We start from the raw sequence: 20,153 nt of genomic DNA on the forward strand, positions 1-20,153 counted from the left end.
TATCCGCGATCTCGTCCGCTTGTATCCACTTGACCTGAGTCCACATTAAAGGAAAATCTGTTTTTATGTTTTAAATAATATTACAGATTTGTTTTATGTGTCACTGTGCTGTATCAGTAATAATCTCAGGCTGCCAGCCCCTATTAAAATTCTCTTGCTCCCCCCACTGCCTGTCAGCCAGGTCAAAGCAAGAATTTATGAACCCATTATTGCTTGAAGTGAGAAAAATATAATAACTAATAATATAAACTAATAATATATATTTAACTACATGCATGAGCATCTGTGCCACAATCAAAGCAACACTGCATGAATATTACTGGTCAAGTCAAAAACCATAAACTGTGCACAGTATTGTTTATCTGCTAACCAGAAGATTTTCCATAATAATAATTATAAAAAAAAAATAAAGTTATACTTGCAGAGTTCTTGCAGCATAACGTTAATGCAGTATTTGCTGGGATATGCAGTATTTACAAAGGTTGATTACAGTTTATTCCACAACATGGCGATGTACCACCCTAAATGACACCAACACGCAGCTGTTTTCATTATTAGGCGGTTTTTCTTTTTCTTAAGGAGGACCTGCTGCAATAGAAACTCTGCTTGAAGTTCCAAAGAAGAACGATTTACATTAACAGTGTTCATTATTAAACTGTTATATGAAAAATGTGTAAATGACTAAAAATAAGCCTTCTTACTGTTACAAATTGACTACAGAGTTTCAATTTAATTTATTCATTTTATATTATTTATACAGCGCCAAATCACAACAACAGTTGCCTCAAGGGACTTTATACTGCAAGTTAGTAATACAAAGAAAACTCGACCAATCAACCTTTGATGAGAGCAGAAAGGAAAAACTGTTTTTAGCAGAAAGAAACCAGTCCCAGTATCAGGGATGGGGCAAAGGCACGCTATGGAAGAGAGCCACAGATTAAGAAGAAACACTCAGTGCATCGTGGGAAGATTTGTGCGAATAGCCGCTTCATTGAGTTGTGTTGCTAGATGCTGCCCTCTAGTGGGTGTTGTGAGCCCTTAGAGGGAAGTTGAGGTGAAAATAACAAACAGCTTTCACTGTAGTTATGAGAGTGACTTTAGAGCTCCAGGTTCTTATCAGCCGACTGCAGGCAGAAAGTCAACGTCTGTCTGCAATTCTACTGAAGCCAGAGTCTTCGCTTTAGGCCTCAGATATGACATGAAAATCAGCTCTCGTAGCACGTGTCGACATCACGGAGTATTTATCTGACAGCAGGCCCCTATCTCTAAGTAGACGAGCTGTCACATGAATGTCACATTATTCTGAGAAGAGCCGATTCAGAAAAGGAGAGCAGTGTGATTAAAAGCTTTTATTTATGTACAATAAGAAATTTCTGGCTCCCTGTCATGTGGAATGGCAGCGAACATATTTACACATATTTACATGTCAGGGTTTTAAAAACAATAAATCCTGTTATAATTTTAATCTGACTTCAGAGCGAAACGCCAAAGCTTTTAACTGCAGTCTGTGGAAAGTTTGTTAGCAGGACGTTTAATTATAAACTTGTAAAACTCACTTTTCTTAATATAAGAAACACACAAACAAATGTACAAGAGGACGTTAGTGTGCAACACACATACAGTCCGCATGGAAGGCAACATTTCATGTTATGACTCTGTGGATGTGCCATTTTCAACATAAACAGGATTTTAAAGTACAGAACGAGAGAGCAGAAGAAAGAACATCTAAAACTCATTAAAATGATGCGTTTAATCATTTTGAATATATGTAAGGTACATCCAGTTCATAAATTAAACCTACAACTAAGAGGAAACAGAATATGTTGACCCTCTGCTTGTGTTGAAAATGTCAAACTCATCTTTTCACATTGACTTGGTCAATTGAGCTTATCTCGCTGAGATAAAGTGCAGCACATAAAGGCCAGATAAACACTTCTACATGTGGAGGTTACAAAGTGAAATAGCTAAGTTATACATGAGATCTGTTTAAAAATCTTTTAGCTGATCGTATTCAGTATGAAACATTATGCGCTGATGACTACACATGACATCTATGTCAGTTTTACTCCTCATCACCGGACTTCCTTTCTTTTCCCTACAGATCACCAATCACATGCTAACAGTGCACTACTGTGTATTAACACAATATTACTGTGCACATCACCTCCATACTGACCGTCTTTTTCACAGGAAGTTCAGACTTGCCCCAAAAACAAACCTCGGAGGAACACACAGAGTTCTTTGGTAAATATGCAGCAAAGAAAAATTCAACTTCAGTAAAATTCTGACATCAACATGTCATTCAACTATTATACTACACATAACAAGAAGATACTTTTTGATTTGACCAATAATTGCAATCCACCTGAAACTGATCCAATTTATAAAACTATAAAAATAGCGCCACACAATCACTCTGCAGCACCAACACTAAAATCTTTAATCTCTGAATAACTCAAGCAGCATTGCGTAACATCGCTGGCCACCGGTGTGATAAAACTGTCTGTGTGACTGAGCTAAAGGTTTGATCAGATGACTTACACTGTCACCAGTCTCTCGTTTCAGAGACGCTGGGCTCTATTTGCTTTGTGCTCATTTTTCCAAGTAACTCAGTGTGACTCCTTTAATTAGTAAAATGTGTCCTAAAGACCCCTGAAGAACCGCAGAGAGAGTTCATAGGTCAGGAACATGGTGGAGCTCATTGGGAAGCCTCGGATGGCGTTCACTGATGCTCCCCTGAAGAACACCTGAACATTAAAAAAAAAAAAAGAGAAAGTTGGAATTAAATATGTTAAACTGTCTACACACATCTGTTATCATTCCAGATCTTTGGTGCCGCGCTGACAGGAAACATGAGTGAAGGTGAACACAGCCCACAGACCGCAGTGTTACGTTGATTTTTCTTTGGGGACGCTGGCCTGTAGTAACCCAACTCACTGACCTCTGTTCACATCAACAGTCCAGTTTACTTTCTCAGAACCTGACCCCTCCTGATTTCTGGACACTGCGATAGCTTGTCTACAGTTTACAACCTTTGACATTATGAACAGCACGAATCAGACACACAGATGCAACATTTGCTCGTCTCAGGCCAGGACACCAGCCGTGTGACAAATGCTGACCTGACATAACCCCACATAAGGTTTTCTGCAGCATGTGGCCCGTTTTATTTTATAAGAGGATATTTTTTTACAACGAGGAGTTTCACTTTTTCATCCTGTACAGGTCTTAGCAAAATTATTAGACCACCACCCAAAGTAAGGTTTGTTGCCACAGCTGCCCAAAACTAACAATACTGATAATTACTGCAATTATCAGCAGTATGAACGGCCTCTTTCATGGAAATATTTTTAATCCTAAAATATAATTCTTGTTGTTGTCCATGTTAGGGTCTAGAAATCTCTGGAGGTGCAGAATGAGTGGAAACACCAAAGGGCAACTTTCAGCAGCATCTCTGACATCACTTTTGGTGTTGGCGGTGACAAAGGCAGGTGTAACAGGCCTTTTAAGCCTCGCTGGGGAAGAGGTTTCATGCCAAGTATCTGAAGAGAATTCTTTCCTTGTAATTTAAATATTTTCAGCAGAAACATTTGAGGAACCAAAAAGTGAACTTCAAACTTCACACATGTGAGAGCATTCAGTCTGCTTATTGGACAGATGTCTGTAGCAGCTATATGGCCCATTGATGCCCAGGGAGTGTCATGACTTACCCATGTGGAGGCGTGTCATTGAGGCTCAGTTTGGTAAGATGTTTGTAAAATTTCTTTTTTCTTTAAAATAGATATTGATACGATTTCAGGGACAACGTGTTGACCCAAGCACACACAACATTCGTTCAGGAAGCCCTGAGATCGGTACTACAGTGTCTCTGATGGACAAACTTTGTGCATCTTGGTTGATTTCTTCAGGCAGAAGCTTCAGTGTTCAAGCTGCGGTAACTTGTGTGCTCTGCTGGATCCTCAGATACAAAGCTCACATGGACACAGCTAAGTGTCCAAACACAGCGGGTAGCTGAGTTTGCATTGTGTTTTTGCTGTTTGTGTGGAGCCAGATCGAGGTGCTTAAAAACAGTGTTCTTATAGTTTTGGCTGGTTGAAGTCATTACTCACCTGTACTCCCTCTGTCTTGTAGCTGTGGATGATGCAGTGTAAAACTCCCTTGTACTTCCTCTGCAGCTGAGCATCAGCCTGCATTCGACTCTTTACCACGTCGGTTGGTGTGGCTGTGACCCAGGAAATGGACCCTGAGAAAGAGGAGAGAGCTCTGAACTTCCTGCTGATGTCATGGTGCAAGGACTCTAAACCAGGTGGAAGTCACATATGGAACCAGACAAGGACTAGAGCAAACACATAACAAAATCTCAGACTGTTAAAGTCTCCTCTGATACTGAGATTTTGTCATTTTATTGTGTAGGTCCAAAGATCACAGTTCAGCTCCTGGAACCTTTTACTTTTGCCAAAAATGAGGATCTTTAACTTCCTAAGACCCGAACTCTTCCCCAGCATGCATTTTTAATTGCCCTTTGATATTGGGCATATTGGGGCCCGATGAATGCAAAAACAAAAAATTAGCAGATTTTTTTACCTTATTTGTTTTTAAGAAAAATAAGAGCCACATATGAGGATATTTGTTTAAAATTTTGATAGAACAGTAGCAGTATAATGTCCCCGTAAGTGGATATCAGGCCCATGTAGAGCAAAATTGAGTATTTTGGTCAAAATAACCCAAAATGTGATGTCCACATATGTGGACGCCAAGTCCTAGGAGGTTAAATGAGGGTTACAGGGCTCAGCACAAACTTCACATGCTGCGTTCAGGCGCTCCTTATAACATCTGTAATAGATTCACTCACACAGCCAGCAGTAAAGAAGAAATGACTTGACATCAGCTGATACACGAGTTTAAGGGTCATTTAGACTTTAAGACGTACAGAACATAATTAAAACATTTACTGTAACTCATTGTTGAAGGTTTGGAGGAAAAATCATCAGGATATTGTCCGAGTTTTAGTTCAACTACGACGGATTCAGGCCTAATGGGAGGCTAAACATGGCAGCATTTCAGATTTATGCCGTCCAGCTGACCGAAGCTCTCACACTACATTTTTCACTCAGTCAGATGTTCATAGCTGGCTGGTCTGCATGTGGAGCCTGCTTTAACCTCTGAGACCAAACAACCCTGAAACTCCAGCCTCCGACTCCATGCATCCGTTTGCACCAGCCAGAACTTGATTGGCCTCAGATGTGTTTGCTCATATTGATTTCTTGCTATTGCAGTTCTGTGGAACCTACGAATGAACAAAGATGAGGTCACATGTACAGTCTTCGCCAGGTTAATAACAGCCCACGGACGTCATTCAGAGGCCGGTCAGACAAACAGAAACCACCCACAGCTCAGTCTGACCTGCTCGGATCAATACTGGTGTTTATGTACAGAGCAGAAGGTCTGGGACACAGCAGGACAATGATGTGTGTCAGCAGAGGAAAGTAAAGGAAAAATAAAGGTAATGAAAAAACAAAGTTACCTTTAGGTCTGGATTTTATCCCCAAACCCTCTGAACCGAATAATAACAGTGACCTATTTACAGCCAAACTGTCGGAGGCAATGATTCTCCACATTTGAGGCCGTTCCAGTTCATACCTTGTTAACAGTGTGTGAACATTACAGCTTGAACCAAGTTTAAAAAGGACTTCATAACATTTTAGCCTCAGTGTCATGAATTGTTAAAATAAGACGCAACTGAAGAGCTGCGACGTTTCATCAATAACTGAATCAGAGGAGCGAGGGCAAAGATAATGTGCAACTTTAGTTTTTTTGGTCATTGAATAGATGCTACAGTGACTTAATTATGTAAAAGTATTGATCAATAAGTATCAATAATAGCACTGATCTGACCCCAAACTAAAAATATCTCAGACTTTATGTGTTTTCTGTCATTTTATATAAGAAAAGAAAACTGTGTCAGCTGTTGTTCTACAGTACAGTTTCATCCGAGTCTATCAGTTCATAAAGCTGAAGAAAAAAAACAAAAAAACAAAAACAACAACTGTCAAGAATCGGCTTCTACAACGCTGATAGGATAGAAGGGAAAAAAAAAACAAAAGTAACATACTCAAAGATTTATCACTTAATGGAATTACTGGTTTGTCTGTGCTCTAGTCCCATTTGACAAACCAAGAGTGATTTCTGACCATTGTTCAGAAGTTCTTGATTTCTTGCCAAATTCCTTGTAATTGGGGGTTACTGCTGGCTCTGGTTGTGCAACAGTTTGGTTTAATGCCGACTGGCATCAGCGGAGGAGTTTACTTATATCTTATTAATAATTAACTTTTATTATCTCTGTGAGGTTCTGCCAGTGTAACTGATACAAGTAGGGAAATATAAAGAGGTTTTAGCAAAAATACGAAAGAAGAAAACCTTAAGATCTATTCGCTTTTATTCTCAAATGTTCAGCTGACATCGACCCCCTCTGGTTCATTACTAACAGAAGGACAGCTCTGAAGAACAAGGTTATGTTAAGGTTAAGGCAGACACTTCAGAGTGTGTGAAGGTCTCAAAACATTTTCAAACGTGTTGGACTCTGAAATAAAACCTTAAATAAATAACAAAGGTTTTAATAGCAGGTTTAACTGTGCTCTGACTGTGCACCTAAGGCTCGTCTAATTCTTCTACCGCTGCAGCGCTGCCACATCACATCCAGTCCAGTCAGGCTCACATTGAAACTGCCACTTCAATCAGAAACACGCACTTCATTAACCTCCATGTTAGCACTGACTCAACACGCTGCTCTTCAGGACAGCGTTGCCACGCCCCTCGTTAAAGGGTCAGAACTGCTGCATTGACATCACAGGTTAATGTTAGCTACTGTGTGTCCTAACAAAGTCATCAGCTTCCTCCCAAAGACCCAGAATCAGCACTTTGAGTACGGCCAGCTGTCTGTTCACTCCTTTTCTCCTTTGTTGTTAATTTGGTGCACAGTGACCCATCACCCAGCTCAGCGGTGAGTGGACGAGGAAAGAACTTCCACAAATGTTTTCCTGTACATCTGACTCACAGGTCTGTGGCAACAGGCATAAATTTAACTGACGTCTAAAGTCACCAATAACTCAAACAACGCTAATGACACTGAAAATATCATAGGAAACTTTGTTTTGGTGACATTTACCTGCCAGTCCTCCTGCCAGCCAGATGGAACATGGATGTGGGCTCGAAGTGTTGTCCGGCCTCAGCAGGTCGCAGAAGATGGTGTAAGGGATGAAGTAGAGCGTGTATCCAGGTACGTCCCTCAGGATCATGGCTCCGGCTCCTCTGTACAGGCCCTGGAGGCCCTCGGTCTGCAGGATGCTGCTGATGCAGTGGATGGGCCCTCGGTACAGCTGCTGCTGGCTGGGAATGCTGACGGAGCGCAGACGGATGTTGGTGCCATTCGACATGTTGCCCGCAAGGTGGAGGTTCTCTGTTTAAAAAACAAAAATATATGAGAGTGAAGTCAGTGAGCAGGTTAGTTAGGGATCTGCTTCATCCAGTTTGTTCTCCTCTCTGTGTCCTCGTCTCTGGGAACTTTAAGCAAAGGTGTTTCAACTTCAGGGGATTTTCAGTCTCAGCAGAACGTTTTTCAAACTTTTTTGTTTCTTTCTCACAGTCCAAAAATGTTGGTGTCTGAAACACAGGAAGGTGCTCGAGTCTTTCCATATCACGTGGAAAAGAACCAACCGACAAACGCAATACCATTAATATGTAGCAGTCCTTTTACATTAGAGTGAAATGACTTTCTGTTTTAGTGACGGTGATCATACCAAGTATCGGGCTTAGTAAGTCAGTCATGCTAATCGCAGTATGGAATGCTGAGTTTACAGTGAAATGGTTTCCTGATCCTGGCTGAACTCGCTGACACTTTGCTCCATCATAAAAGAGTCGGCTCTATTCAAAGTCAAGTCCAAAGTATCACTGAGGAAGATAATGAAAGAAATGTGACTAATCCCAGTGACCGGTGGAAGATGTATGAGCCTGCCAAACACTGTAAACATGTAGAAAGCTATAAATGTCTGACTGGAATCCCTCTGTGCTCGGCTTTATTATTTTATTGTTTAACAGAAAGACGCAGGCCAGAAATCACAAGACCAAGAAACAATATAACGACAGACTTTGTATTCATGCAAGAATGGGTTCCTAACTGTGGAGAAAATTGACATTTAGTCCTTAAATCCATCATTCAAAGGTCCTAAAAATGCTACAAACACAGAAAAATTCGATTTTGTTAGAAAATAAAAATCTTTGTACACAATATGACAGCACACTTAAAGACCAGGACCCTCTACCAGCACTGCATCGGTGCATATGAGGGATAAAGGGTTAATAAGTAGAACTGAAGGGAAACTGTGTTCTTCTAATGGCTCAGCTCCTCAGATCTCTTTTAGATGAACAGTTACCTCTCTGGCAGCTGTTTATGGCCACTTTCATATTAAACGTTCTTTATTAATATTTACCATATGCTGTCAAACATCCTGATACACTTATAGATGCTGTAATGTTATTCTGTGTATCAGTGAATATCAGCATGTAGTTATAGAAAAGATGACACGAGCAGAAATGTTTTCTGAAGCATGTTTTGATGTCTGTGTCATCAGGACATATTCATATTGAGTTCTGAGGCTATGTTACCGTGACACTCAGTCTAGATAGGTCTTGCTCGATTTAGATAATAAATAAAAAAGTAAACTATTTAAAAAAAAAAAAAAAAAAAAAAAAAGTACTCCTACTGGCAATAATTCTGCAACCAGCTGGTGAAGTGTGACTATCAAAGACAGCAGCTCGGCGAGAACTTTGTATCCCCAAAAGCTCATGGTGTAATAAGAAGGTGGAGCTGTGTCAGCATTTCATGTATTAATGTCATCTGATGAACGCCACATGGCAGTTTGTGGTTGGCCTGTAATTAACGAGCAGAAAGGGCACAGCTTAACTCTCTTTGATGCGATCCTTAGTCAACTTGTTCTTTTTGAAATTTTAGAAAAGAACGAGGATTAAAAACAAAGCCATTATTTGAGCTTCCTCTGACAGAGGTGTATTTGGGACAAAGTTGTTACTATGCTGACAAGGCTGCTTTTTATCTGGGCGTGTGCTGTCTATGTGCCAAAATCTTAGAGAAGTTAAAAAGAGCAAAACTTTTTTTTCAAGGCTAAGATACAAAAACAGAAGGTTTTTGTATCAAAACCTGAAAAAAGTGATCCCCACGTTACCTGCTAGAACCATCTGCGTTTGCATTTGGAGTCTGATCTTAACCAAATCCACTGGAGCTCCCAGGCTCACGGACATCAGTCCGGTCAGCATGCTGGCCATGGTCAGGTCCAACATGCTGCAGGGATGCTGCCCGTCACCATAGCGATAATTGCTTATGAATCTTTGAGTGTTACTGAAGAAGCCAAACACAGCCGAGTTGTAGACCGTGATGCTGGCCAGGGGGAAAGACATGCCCTTAAAGAATCCTGTGACCTGAAAAAGAGTCGAGAGGGAAGCAAGAAGGTCAGCACAACATGTGAAAAAAACATACATATGCACGGGTAAAAGCAGGAAAAGTGTGGAGGGAACAGTAAAGAACTGTAAGTGAGGCGTTTACACTGATGACATGCACAGAATTAAATACAGGGTGCAGCTGCTGCCAAATAGTATGGAAACCTTTCCTCGGGCCAACCTGAGGAGGCGGTTACAGTCTGGGGAGACATATGCTGGGAATAAAACATAGCTGAATAAATCATGTGACCTCTGAGAGCAGCAGGCCTGTGATTTGTAACGGACACACCGAAAACTTCTTATCATATGACACCCCAAAGAGATAAAACCGATAGATGCAGCTTAAATTCAACCTTTTGCACATATTTAGCCTCACCTAAATGGATTATTTTTCTGTAAAATAAGCTGCTATTATCACTCAGCTGGTTTAAGCTTTTCATGGTGGTGGTAAACAAAAGGTCCAGCTTAAAGCATCCAGCTGGGAAACTGGGTCACAGGAGAAATAAAGCGACTGGGAGCTGTGGAAACAACTTAAAGCGACAGAATGACTGTGGATGTTTGCATATTGTGCAGTGCTGGCTCTGAGCTGAACGTGGTTTTAGGTCCAATCTATAATGAAATGATTAACTCGATCTTAGGCTCTGAAGTACCACATTTTGTGTCCAGATCCTATAAATCTGTCCTAACCCTGGCTCTGAGGGACTCTGATGTACTGACTGGAGTTGTGTGGAAAAACACTGGGACAGATACAATATATCCAAGTTTCTGATTGCTGCCCAGCATTTGTACTGCCATAGCTTCAGCCAAGTTAAAACACACAACAGAGCCAACAAAGCATTTGGTTAAATATACTGCAGGGTGAATGAAAAGCATATTTTCAAAGCATGTCAGATAACTTATTACCGTTTATACTGTTTGGAGCGATGCAGAAATGGAGGAAAGAGAAGAAGTTTGAATGTTTACCGTTTCCTTCCTGTAGATGGTGAGGATGCAGTGCAGAGTGTTTTTGTAGCCATTCCCTGCCTGGAGCCGAGTCTGAAACAGTGCCACTGACTTTATTCAAACAAGTAATTTCCATATGAAGAATAAATAAAGTTGATTTGGGGGGTTTTTTCCCCCCGAATGTGAAACATAGGTTTTCAGATTTCTTATTTTGGAGTTTGTTGGACAAAAATATTCAGGCTTTTCACCTTGGAGTCATTGCACACATCTCTGACTAAAGACAGTTCATAACACTCACACTGGTTTTGAGCACATTCAGATCATTTCTGATAAATGCTTCCTTCCTTAGCTGCTACACATACTAAATTATTTTTGGCAAAAGACATATGTGACATCAAAACATCAATTCAATTATAATTATAGGGAAGAAACTGACTCTGTGTGTCATACAAACACAGATCCTGATTTGTAGGATGGATAAGGACGTAAATAAAAAAAAAGTGGCCCAAAAGAATGTGCAACAGAGTGTATATGACTTGATGAGCTGCAGGCTTGATCATTTTTATAACAGCTATAACACAAAAGTGGAGGAATGCTGTAGTAAAATGATTCCAGAGATCTGACATACCTTTACTGTATCCAGCGGATGGCCAACAACCACACTGGAAGCTCCTGCAGCCAAAACAGAAAGAAAAGAGGAATGAAGCACAAAATGCCAGAGAGAGAAAAACAGAGACAACTTTCCACAAAAATCTCAAGAGTTTTACTCATAACCAACATGCTGAAAGGCAGCGTGTCTCAGCCAAAAACTAAAGCGTCTTAAACTGTTTTTACTGCAGGACATCAGACCTGCATGTTTGCAGTCAGGGCTTAAAGTTTACTTCAAATGAGCAGCCATCACAGGGGGGAACGCGAGCTACTGTGTGTGTGCATGAGTGGGTATCAAACACACACAACATACATGCCACAGGATCTCGCTCAGTTGTTGCCCAGATAAGAACCAGGAGTGCATGGTCATCAGGACATGAATATTGTATCAATGCAAGGACACCAAATATCAAATAAAAAAAAAACAAGAGGGTTTGCTGCACGCACCGCCATCAGGAAGCAGAGCAAACGTAACATTACATCAAAACCATCCACACACAGCTTGATGAAGGTACCTCATAATTATTCCACCTTCTGTGACCAACTGGAGTGTGGAGACTAAATAATTACCCACAGCTTGAAGGTGTTGCACACTGAGCAAGACTTAGATCACATGGTGACGGCACAGGTGGGCCGATAGAAGCAAACCTTTCTGCAAACAGTCACAGTCTGACTGGATTTTTAAAGGTTTTTAAATAACTTCTGTCTAATTTATGAATGCAAACAGACTGACAGCATGCTGCCACCAATCTGAAAGATTCTTTATCATCGAGCACAACTTCAGGGGACTAGACTCAACTGGCTGCCAGCTGCTGGTATTCTGGTTATACTGCTATAGAACTGGAAGGTTGGTCGACATATTGCAAATATTAAAAATCACAGTGATTTCATATTAGTGCTTTGTTAGCAGTGTAACCCAGCAAAATTTATATATATATATATTTTTTAAAACGTCAGTTCACCTTTGCTGTGAAGGCAGTGAAACACAAAGTGAAGCTGCAAATAAGGCCGGACATGTTTCTTAACATTTTATAACATTCAGGGAAATCTGTGAGATATTCTTTAAGGTCTATTTCTAGCTTTCTATTCTTCTTCTTTTTTCTTTTTTTTTTAAATTTAAAGTTAACTGCATTTTGCAAAGCAGCCAAAAAAACGTGAAATCTTGGTGATGACAGAAAAATGCAATGCGCCCCTGGACACTGTAGTTTAAAATCAGATTAGAAGTCCTGCACTTGAACCAAACTTGTGGGGTTTTTCTGAGTTCATCATCGGCCTCCAAAAAGCTTTTATTGATAGGATCACTGCTATTGCTTCGGCTGAACATTTGGAGAAAAGAAGTAGGTCTACATAGATTTCCGGCATCAGCTCGTTGTGTAATCTTTTCTTTGTGACTGCAAAAGCTCCACGGCTGTGACTCTGACATCATAATAATGCAATGTCCAACTGGCAGCATGGCTTCACATTGCAAAATAAAGCTTATCAAAATTAATTAATAAGCCCAGAGACTGTCTTAGCTTTTCAGCTGGAGCTAGTTCCCATCCAAACCAGACTTGCTGAATATTAACAATGTCAGTGTGTTTCTGTGTTTTGTATTACAGCTGGGATTTAGAATATCACTATATGACAGCTTAAACATAATGTGTTTTTGCAGGGCTTTGTGCTTTTTTGTATTACATCTTTTTATAATTTCAGTTTCATAGAATAATTAAAATAAAGCCCCTAGCGGCTAGCCCTGACACAGCACGCATTAAGCTTGTAAAAGGCGAATTTTTGTCCTTAGAATAAAAACGTGCGCAGACTGAATCCTGTAGACTGACCGAGGGGAGAGAGCATTCAGCGAGCAGCTTTCCGAGTAAACGGAGGCGGTGAGCCTGCGTTGCAGTGACACTGTGGGAACATGAGGGGTTCGGGTGGGGGTGGGAGTCTGCGCAGAGCCTCCACTGTTTATCTGGATGAGGATGCACGCGGAGCTCATGACGTTTTTTCCCCTGATAAACGTGTTTTTACAGTACAACAACGGAGGATTGTGCGTATCTGTGGAGCTCTGTGTGAAGCTCACTGGACCCAAACAAACGCGCTGTTGAGCCTCCCTTCACCTCCCACCCATGCCATCTTCAGTTCGCCCCCACACACCCCACAAAGATCCACTGAAAACACGCATTGACGGAGTGTCTGACTGAGGAACTCACCTGCAATCCATCCTGCGATGAAATCATCCACGCGGAAACTTTTGGAGGTCTGCATCTTCCACTCGGAGCTGCTCTGCGCGCCCCACGCCAGTAATCTCACAGTCTGCGCGCTCTCCACGGGACAGAACACTTACTGCTGCTTGTTGCTCCCGCTGATCACGTATCGGCCCAAACTTTTTTCACAAGAAGGCAAAAAAACGGCTTATAGAAGGTAACTCCGGGAGTTGTCACTAGCAACCAATCAGAGCAAAGCCTGAATCTGTGAGGCCGTTCTGCTGGCCAATCAGGAGTGAGCTATCCAAAGCTATGCGGCCTATAGAGAGGCCGGGATGGAAATGAGCCATGAGGAAAGCTGAGCAGAAAAACAGATACTGCTGCACATTTTGACCTTTCTCCTACTTCACTTCAGCCTGCCCAATAAGAGTAAAACTCTTAAAGACCGACAAGAAAAAGTAACTTCCTGTATGTGCTGTAAAATGATCATCATGGATGTAATTAAAGCAGCTTGTGCTTATATTGATCTTCTATACACTTCATATATATGAATGGTGGAGTGTGATCAGTGACACAGCTGTGAAACAGAGCTGCACTCAAACAGACTGAGCTGGATAAAAATTGTCTGCTGAAGGGAAAAGTAAAAAAAAAAAACAATAATAAAGAGAACATCACAGAAGGTGTTTGATGAAGATCTGATTTCTTTAAAAACAAGAAGGGTTACAACAGGGGTGGGGAATTCCAGCCCTCAAGGGCCGGTGACGTGCAGGTTTTAGATCACCCTGGTTCAACACACCTGAATCAAATAATTAGTTCATTACAAGACCTTTGGAGAACTTTAAGACATGTTGAGGAGGTAATTTGGCCATTTAAATGAGCGGTGCTGGATCAAGGACACATCTAAAACCTGCAGGACACCGGCCATTTGAGGCATGGAGTTTCCCCACCCCTGGGTTACAAATTGAAGACTGCAGTTACACAAACTGCTTATAAATATGATTTCAGTTTTATTTTTGTGGCATCAACAACAGTCACCTCGATGAACTTTATACTATAAGGTAAGGATCCTCAAATCATATAACAATACATTGACCTCAAGACGTCACATGATACGGTGGGGCTAGGTTTCACAGCAGGCTCATCCTTGGCTGATTGTGACCAGTGCTGGGGAGTAACGGAATACATGTACCGCTGTTACGTATTTAAAATACAAAATATGAATAACTGTATTCCGTTACAGTTACCATTTAAAAAGGTGGTATTCAGAACACAGTTACCTGTTTGTCCTATGTTAGGCTGTGCCTAACATAGGACAAACAGGTAATTCCACGCCAGTGGAAACCTAAACAAAACGCGCATTAAGAGGGTCTAATGCCTGGGTCTCAATCTCGCGGCCCATGTCACCTCTATTTGTAGCCCACAAAATGACATGAAGAAATATAAAAAAAAATATTCACAAAAATAATTTAATAAGAAGGTAATAGGCAGAGTGTTACAGGCATAGCCCTAAAGAATGTAGCCTCATAGGCAGTGTAGTCCGTGCTGCATGGAGAATGGACTGCCGTACCCGTTATGTGTCTGTGAGTGCAAGGAGAGAGAAAAAGGACAGTGGAAAAGTACGAGTTGTCACCGGGCCTGACGCGCCCAGTTGTATGTAAGCTATAAAGACTCGATGGACTGTACAGTTTGTTCGTGTTTTCCTCCGAAACAATAAGTTCCGTTGCAGCAGCCTTTCAACGCCTCTCTCTGTCTCTCGCTAGCAAATTTGACCCAGACAACAAAGTAAAGCTAGTTTTCAGCTACAACCCGACGTATTAGCTAGAGGTCACTTTACGGCTTTACGCCTTTACGGTTTGGAGCAGTGGACCTGTTTTATATACGCGCGGAATAGTTTTCTATACGAGATCGCTGCAAAAGTGCAGCCTCCACCCTACTGTTGCTCATTTTATATTAAAATTTAAAACTCTAGTTGGCATTGGTATGCCAGTAATAGTAATAAATCACACAGCAATAGTACATTCATGTAGTTGTAAAAAGCATGATAATATATTAAGTAATCCAAAGTATTCACAATACGTTACTCTCACTTAGTAACGCAACGGAATGCCTTGCAAAAATACATTTTGGGGCATGTATTCTGTAATCTGTAGTGGAATAAATTTTAAAAGTAACCTTCCCAACACTAATTGTGACCTACACCCGTTTTCACACCTTGGCTTGTGTGATTAAGTAAAGGATCAACAGGGGGTTCATGACCCCCTTGGGGGACACTACGACTTAAATCTGGGACTCTCCACCATTTGACCTTAGAACTGAAGAAGCTTCTCTGATGAGAGGTGAAACGTCTTCAAGCAACTTAAAGAAGTCCAGACGCTTTTCTTTCCAAGCTCTTTAGAGAACAACACAGAGCTATTCAAAAGGTGCAATGCTGAATGCACAACGTATTAAAAAAACGGACTTATATCGCATAGGCCACAAAACATCTCAGTTCAGATAAAAGTGAAAATGTATTCGGCCCTGAAAATCTTAGAAATATGGTATCTAACCAGATGCTTAATCCAGATGATAGCTTGACCTCCAGCAACACTGTGAGGAACCTCAGAGTCCTTTCTGAGCAGGATATGTCCTTCAATGCACATATTAAACAAATATGTAGGACTGCTTTCTTCTATTTGTGCGATATCTCTGAAATGAGAAACATCCTGTGTCATAGTGATGCTGAAAAACTAGTTCATGCATTTATTACTACTTTACAGTATTCCAGCGTTTACATGATAATGTAGAACGGGAGGCAGAGCCTTCAGTTTTCAGGCCCCTCTTCTGTGGAACCAGCTTCCAGTTTGGATTCAGGAGACATAAACTATCTCTACTTTTAAGAATAGGCTTCAAACTTTCCTTTTTGATAGTTAGGGCTGGATTATGTGAACTCAAACCACCTCTATGTTAAGCAGGTTCAGGCTGCTGGGTGATCTCCTTTGGCTGCTCTTCTCTGTATCACTCCTACTGGAGATATATGACAAAACTGCACGGCATTATTGTTGTGTCCTCTGTCTCCTGTATCTTTCTGCCCTTCAGCTGCATGGAAAAGGAAACTTTTCGTCCGTTGTCTTGTAAAAGGTCTTTTTAAGTTAACTGAAGTTAATTATTAGTTCCCCGGGCTTTTGTCCTTTGCTTTTGACCTTCCTTGTAATTATTAAGAAGGAAACAGGGTGGCAGCTCGGAATCATCTCCACTTTTCAGCTCACTGCTTTGGTGAAAAACAACATTTCAGGCACCAGATGTGAGTTACTGGGACAAAAGTGGAGCTTTGTTTCTATTTTATAACAGAGGCTGATATCAACGTTGTATCGATCCTTCTTATTTTGTCAAAATCCTGCAATATTTTTCAACAACAGCTGGAAATAAACTCAGACAACAAAAAAGAGATGTTAGATATTAAATATTCATATGAAAACTTTGAACACAAAAACCAACAACAAAGTGCTACAAAAACACATCAACTTCAGTCTGTCACAAAAATGTAAATTACTGAGGAAACATTCTTGTGTATTATACAAGTGTAACAATGAGCACAGCATTCATACTCTGTCCTTTAATTTAAGGATCCAAATGAGAAGACATCTAAACTTTATGTGCTTAAACTCTGTGCTGTGCTGGGAGTGAACACACAAATATAATTTAGCCTCAAAGAAAAAAGATAAAACAGAAACCAGCTGAACGTAAACTGGATGTGAAGGGGTTAAATCATTTGTAAACACATGTACTTCCCCTGAAATCACATGACCTTATGTCATGAACACTCCCCCCTTTCCTCCTGCACCTCCACATGTGCTCCACCCTGCGATAAGACGCTGATAACAGAGACACAGCCCTTTCGTACTTTATGGAAAATTACCAGAAAACACAAGTGAGTCAAGTTTGACCGACAAAAGTTTAAAAAAAACAACCAGCAAAGAGCAGCTCCTCTATTTCCCTCCTCCCCTTCAGCTTTCACTGAAATGCAAAAAACCATACATGAGCTCAGTGCTGATCCATTAATGTCCATCTGTAAAAATAAAGGGAACATCATTTAGAAAATATTCCTAAAGTTGAGAAACTCAAAACAACAAGGCAACCATTGATTCTGATATGTTGAAGTTATTGAGGCTTTTAATTTGACAGGATCTCAGATGTTTTTGGTACGATTCCAGGAGGGAACTTAAAGTGGATAATCAGGCTGGGTCAGGGACTACATCCACTGTGATATCAGGGCCAAATAAAATATACAGATCTACCTGCTTGGGAAATAATAAGGAACAAGGAAGCAGCCAAGAGGCCCGTTGACTTATCCAAAAAATAAATAAAGCAAAAACAAAACAGTGTGTTTGTTTCTCCTGTCACTCTTTTACTACTGATTGAGGCAAGCATTACATCATTTCACGTAAAAGTCAGTCTGAAAAGCCCAAACATTTATCTCCAGAGTTGTATTATTAGGACAGATTTTGATACAATGACAGTTTTGGTTTGTTAACTTAGAAAAGTGAGTAAAATGAAAGACACTGCCCCAAGTGAGGGGAGAGGAGGGGAGAGGAGAGGAGGGCTGAGAGAGAGCGAAGTGGCTGATTCTTTTATCCCACCCTTACATATAGACACAAGCTCTGCGTGGTGTCTGAACGAATGAGATAGAAGATAGGAGTGTCAGAAAAGAGCTTCCTCAAAGGTGGGTGGGCTCAACCTCAGGGCCCCATTATGGTTCCTTGTAAACAGCAGACATCAACATTTCTCTCTGAGGCCGTGGGTACCTGCTCATGAATGATGGGTGTCACTGCTCAGACAAACATTCATATCAGCGCTGGTAGAGGAGAACTGTCCTCCAGGAAGTCACATCTCCCAGCTGTTGCAGCATCTCTCTTTGTAGAATCTGAGTCTGAACTTCTGCACTGATAGATCATTGAAGCAGCAGTAAAACAAGCTGGTTAGGAAGGTAGCAGGTGTACACCTGTTGGGTTATAAACTGGAGAGATGCATTATTGGCCGAAGTTACACCAAAGTGCAGTTCTCGGTTGTTTGTGAGGATGACAATAATGAGCCCTTCAGTTTTTCCTTCCCACTGTCGACAAAGTGCTTGCTCATAGGGGGTCATATGATTGTTGTTTTTCTCTGTATGTATTATTGTGGGGGCTACCTTACAATATAAAGCACCTTGAGGCAACTGTTGTTGTGATTTGGCGCTGTATAAATAACATTGTTTTTCATCCATCCATCCAATTCAATTGAATTCAATCTACAGGTTGGTTAGTATTGTAAACTTAGAGGGGTTTCCTTGCCATAAAGAATAAATGTACCCCACGTCTGATCTGTTTTGTCATGCTTTCATACACGGCTGTGTCATGTATGTTGTCATATCATATAATGAGCTTTCATTCAGTGTGAAACTTAGAAAAGCAGTAATACTAAACTGTGAAACAGAGGTGCACATTACATTTTTGAACAAAAACCTCTGGAGTTCCTGTGTATCCACGAGTACATGCTATTGGCCAGTGTGAGGTATTGTCTCATATATCTTAAATGAGTGACCGGTAAACTTTCATTGGCAGCAGAAACACAGAATGAATTATTTGAACCATATTTCACAGGTTTGAATGAATGCCATCCAGGCCAGCTGTCACAGAAAGATGAAAACTTTTTTGGCTGTTTTGTTGAAGCTGCAATTATTCCAGTATATTATCTGGACAAGTGGCTCAAAAACTTTCCATTGCCTGAGGGTAATGCTGTGCAGGGGAGGGTGAAGAAAAATATTAACCGCACAGTCTTAAAAATAGTTTTTTAATAAAAAATACTTCACGCGTTCATTGTGATGAAGAGAACAAAGTGGAATTCTCAGTGTGTCTACACAAAGTGATCACTTCATTTTTACATTTCTTCACTGTGAAAGTTGAGAAATTCTATGACTCACAAACAACTTTGTCACATTTACCAGAGGCTGACAGCAGTTTTAAAAGCTTTATTCACAGGAACTCGAAACTCAGTACTGCTGGGAATGGCAAAAGGAATTTATGCAGACATGTTTCTCTGAATACAGAAGCTCAGCGAGAGAAAACAGGTTTTAGACTTCACCACAATTATTCTCGAAACCTATTGTATGAATTCTTTTTTTGAAAAATAAAGGTTTTCTAAAGTAAAAGTGTCTCCCTCTATCAGAACATAGAAAAAAGGAGATGTACAGAACAAATTAAAGTGACATGCTATTTTCCAATTGAATACATTTTTGGAAGGAATCAAACTACAAATGACCAAATTACAAAACGTTAAATTCCTTCTGTATTAGCTGGACGGATAATATGGACCTGGTAAAGGTGGACTGGTCACCAGGAAGATGGTCAGACAGATAGAAAATGTGGTGTGTGCATGTTTAGACATCTTTGTGAGGACAGAAAATTGGCATGCCTCTCTACTTATGGGGACCAAATGCCCGTCCCCACAAGTTTAAGGCATTTTTTTGAGGTTCAAAATGTGGTTTTAGTGTCAGGATTACACTTAGGTTATGGTTAGGTTTAGGCTGAGGGTTAGGCATTCATTTTTTATGGTTAGGGCTATGGAAAGTATTATGTCAATTAGATGTCCTCACTAAGATATGAAAATATGTGTGTGTGTGTGTGTGTGTGTGTTACACTAAAAACCGTGGATTGTGTCACAGCATCATGTGACTTCCAGAGATTATAATAGATGATCTAACCCACTGAATCTTTTTCTTATATCATAGTTCTTCCAATCAAATGTATGGCGCTCAACACTGCTGCATCCAGGTTAATCACATCAGCGTGAGCCGACCTGGTAACCGGTACAAACACTCTCTGATTTGGCTCAAAAACATTTACTTCCACAAAATCTGAA

At 40.7% G+C, this 20,153-nt stretch overlaps 1 protein-coding gene across 1 annotated transcript; it reads right to left on the minus strand.

Moving 5' to 3' along the window:
* Positions 1-1,334: 1,334 nt before the first annotated feature.
* On the minus strand, positions 1,335-13,485 carry slc25a48 (solute carrier family 25 member 48). The gene is made up of 7 exons (XM_085471537.1): positions 13,287-13,485; positions 11,078-11,121; positions 10,471-10,542; positions 9,237-9,489; positions 7,166-7,456; positions 4,110-4,243; positions 1,335-2,747 (listed from the first exon to the last, which is right to left on the minus strand). Exons 1-7 carry the CDS (start codon positions 13,339-13,341, stop codon positions 2,643-2,645), a joined length of 954 nt encoding a protein of 317 aa, XP_085327663.1. The 5' UTR covers positions 13,342-13,485; the 3' UTR covers positions 1,335-2,642.
* Positions 13,486-20,153: the final 6,668 nt, after the last annotated feature.

This window comes from Copadichromis virginalis, linkage group LG2, assembly GCF_057382275.1.
Source record: "Copadichromis virginalis isolate Kocher_CV1m ecotype Utaka linkage group LG2, C_Virginalis_male_GT1.1, whole genome shotgun sequence".
Lineage (NCBI taxonomy): Eukaryota > Metazoa > Chordata > Actinopteri > Cichliformes > Cichlidae > Copadichromis > Copadichromis virginalis.